Source organism: Asparagus officinalis, chromosome 9 (genome assembly GCF_001876935.1).
Source record: "Asparagus officinalis chromosome 9, Aspof.V1, whole genome shotgun sequence".
In the NCBI taxonomy this organism is placed as follows: Eukaryota; Viridiplantae; Streptophyta; class Magnoliopsida; order Asparagales; family Asparagaceae; genus Asparagus; species Asparagus officinalis.
Window position 1 is genome coordinate 17420635 of NC_033802.1, and position 3658 is coordinate 17424292.

Genomic DNA, 3658 nt, shown 5'->3' on the forward strand with positions numbered 1-3658 from the left:
AAACTATCTAGATTGAAGCCATAAGACATATATGGATAATTTTGTTATACAGATGATATGCAGAGAGGTAGAGAACGAGTGACAAGTAGTCTATTGGATTCAATTGACATGGTTCAGATGCTACTTAAAAGTCTAGTAGTTCATCTTTGCCACCTACCTGTTCTAATCTGGGAGACACCAATAGAGCTCTGTCATAGAATTTGTCAAGTAAACTTACTGCTTCCCTCTTGAACTCCCTGCATGCGTCAACACACACCAATACACTCCACCAAAAACCTTTTAAATCTTTTAGTTCTCAGCATGTCCCTTATATTTCTGACTGATTCATCTTGGCTCATATCAGTTCCTTGTAGAAAAGGACACTGTGGAACAAATTGGTGGCAGTACTTTTTAAAAACTAGTTTTAGCCTGTACAGTGGGCCAGTTCCCTCAATTGATTAAAAAAAAACTCAAAACTCAGGTAGGTTGATGCTAGTTAGTGAATCAAATTCAGAGACTGGCAGACTGCTTTTTGGGTATAAAGGGATTTTTCAGTTTACTTCATGAAGATTTAACAGCATGAGCAGTATAAATATTCTTTGGAGTCAAATATGTATAGCTTGGAATGTTGGATTGGAGTGCCCAATACATAGGCTGATTCACATGCTCCAACACAATCACTTGTTCATGCACATCATGTAGACCATCATCATGCATCGCATCACCAAAACTGATCTTGTTGGGCCTTCTTAAGTGTAATGTCTATGAAGGGAACTTCCAATCATGATGCACACTTCTATGCTGGCAGTATCCTTCCATCTTTGTCTGGTCCTTTAACATAAATCTGCACACATTTAAAAAGTTAGTGTTCCGTCTGATGATCTGGTTCTTCATTATTTCTCCTAGTGCACCCTTGTGTGTGCCTTGAATCATGTATGAATTTCCCATTCAGGTGCCACAGGTTTTTACCACATACATTTATCCTATTATTCCATTTCTTCCTTACATTCACCATTCTTGGTTGGATGTAATTCATGCCTATTTTATTGACCATACAACTCCACTGAGGACTAAGGCATGCTTTATATGCACCCTGAAAGCACTTCTTCACTTCCTCTACTCATTTCTGCGTTTTTTTTACCTGTCCCCTGATTTGCATGATTAGCCTAGGACAACAAAACACCATATTACGACACCCGTTAATTTCCAATAGACCTGAAGGACGAAGGGTAATTTCATTGAATTGGATGAGGATGAAGGGTGGTAATCTCCATGAATTGCTAATGCATCATGTATAGATAAGATCCTGACCTTCTTAGTTCTCAGTCTAAACTATTCTCTTCTGTCATTAATCTCTCTGGAACATATAACATATTGCAAATTTTAGTATACATGAAATAGTATCTATCAACTAGCTGAGATGAAACCATCTCCTTTACTAAAGTACGTATGGTGGAACATGTTTGAATTTTGAAGAAGTAGTACTATTGAAGTTATTAAGGACCTTTGGAGGCAGACACATCTAACTGTTGCAACGACCAAGCATAGTGTGTTTCTCAAATGCTAGGCTTCCCTTGTTGTCTGAGCCCGAAAACTCTTACCAGGATGTTCTAGTAAATTACTACTTATGTCATTTTAACTTCGTAACAAAGTTAACTTTTTTACTTGGAGTTCGTAAGATTTGTTCTTGCGCATTGTGCATGAACTTGATAAAAATTAAAAGGTTTGTGCTGGGAAAGATGAAAAAAGTGTTGTGTGCATCACACATTCCAAATCCTAGTCAATTTTCAGTCACGTCATTGGTTCGGTAAGTTTTTGACAGTGTCTGAAGCACAAGCAAGATGCCTCATACTATAAGCTCTTAGTATCAGGTATAAATTACAAATTCCTTTTTACTACTGCTGACTTATTTTTCAGTAAGACTTCTAATATTAGAAAAAACAGCATAAACTTTATGTTTTTTTAATTATTTGACTGTTTTGCGAAAAACTTCTATTATTTTCCTTTCTTGATATTTTTTTTTTAAGGATTGTGTTAGACTTGTTTTTTAAATAGAATGCATTTTTATATTTTACAGGGAGAATATGAGGATACAGAAAACATATGGGCAAGTTCCCTTCTTCTTGCTATTTTGTTCCAGGAGCCATCTGCCGTCCAGTCCTCAGCCACTAAACTCACTATTCCTTCTCTAGTTTTTCTTCTGAAGACTCATGGAATTATGGAGAAATACTTTGCTGCTCAGGCAATAGCTAGCCTTGCTTGTATCGGAGGAAAAGGGATACAACTTGCTATTGCTAATTCAGGTGCTGTCAAAGGACTGGTAACTTTACTTGGTCATGTAGAGTCTGATATGCCAAACCTTGTTGCTTTGTCCAAAGAATTTAATCTGGTGCAAAGCCCTGAGCAAGTTGTTCTAGAGCAGCTATTTGAGATTGAAGATGTTAGAATCGGTGCAACTGCTCGTAAGTCTATACCCTTGTTAGTTGACCTTTTAAGACCAATGCCAGATAGACCAGGTGCACCTCCTGTCGCTGTTCGTCTTCTAACTCGAGTAGCAGAAGGAAACGAGGCAAACAAAATGGCTATGGCTGAAGCTGGTGCTCTCGATGCTTTGACTAAGTATCTATCTCTGAGCCCTCAAGATCCAACAGAAACCTCTATAACTGAACTTTTGGGTATCTTGTACCGCAACTCTGACCTGCTTCACCATGAAGTTTCACTTAGCTCATTGAATCAGTTAATAGCAGTTTTGCGTTTGGGTTCAAGGAATGCTCGGTTTAGTGCAGCCAGGACATTGCAGGAGCTCTTTGATGCTGAGAACATTAGAGATACTGAAATGGCCAGGCAAGCTATTCAGCCTTTAGTTGACATGCTTGATATTGGGTCTGAGAGGGAACAACAGGCTGCTCTTGGTGCACTGATCAAACTCACTGCTGGTAGTGTCTTAAAGGCATCGAGTTTGATTGATGCTGAAGGTAAGCCAGTTGAGAATCTCTACAGAATTTTGTCATTTAGTTCATCATTGGAACTTAAGACAAACGCTGCACAACTCTGCTATCTACTGTTTGGAAACTCAAATATCCGGGCTATGCCAACTGCTGCTGAGTTCATCCAGCCCTTAGTATCACTTATGACGTCATACTCAGATGAGGCAGTAGAATCTGGCGTGCTAGCTTTAGAGAGGTTACTGGAAGAAGAACACTATGCAGATGTTGCAGCAACATATGAAGTCGTCAATCTTCTTGTTGGGTTTACTTCTGGGTCAAATTATAAACTTTCAGAGGCCAGTATCAGTGCACTTGTAAAGTTGGGAAAGGACCGACCTCAATGCAAGCTTGATATGATCAAAGCTGGAATAATCAATAATGCACTCGAAATGCTCCTTATAGCACCTGGTCCAGTTTGTTCTAAAATTGCAGATCTTCTTCGCATTTTAACCAACAATGATGGTATTGCTAAAAGCTCAGATGCTGCAAGAATTGTTGAGCCTCTTTTTATGCTATTGCAACGACCAGATTTTACCATGTGGGGACAACAAAGTGCCTTGGGAGCACTTGTTAATATTTTGGAAAAACCGCAAAGTCTGGCATCCTTAAAGCTAAGTCCAAGCGAAATCATTGGACCTCTAATATCGTTCCTCGAGTCCCCTTCGCAGTCTATCCAAGAGCTAGGCACCGAA

The 3658-nt window shown here is 39.1% G+C and overlaps 1 protein-coding gene across 1 annotated transcript in view; it reads left to right on the plus strand.

Annotated features, from left to right (window-relative positions):
* The window catches only part of LOC109823249 (protein CELLULOSE SYNTHASE INTERACTIVE 3), a 16000-nt gene that overhangs the window by 5835 nt on the left and 6507 nt on the right, over positions 1-3658 (plus strand). Inside the window, exon 4 of the mRNA XM_020389532.1 lies at positions 2057-3656. Coding sequence (XP_020245121.1) covers positions 2057-3656 — 1600 coding nt within the window. The remainder of the gene's footprint in view (positions 1-2056; positions 3657-3658) is intronic.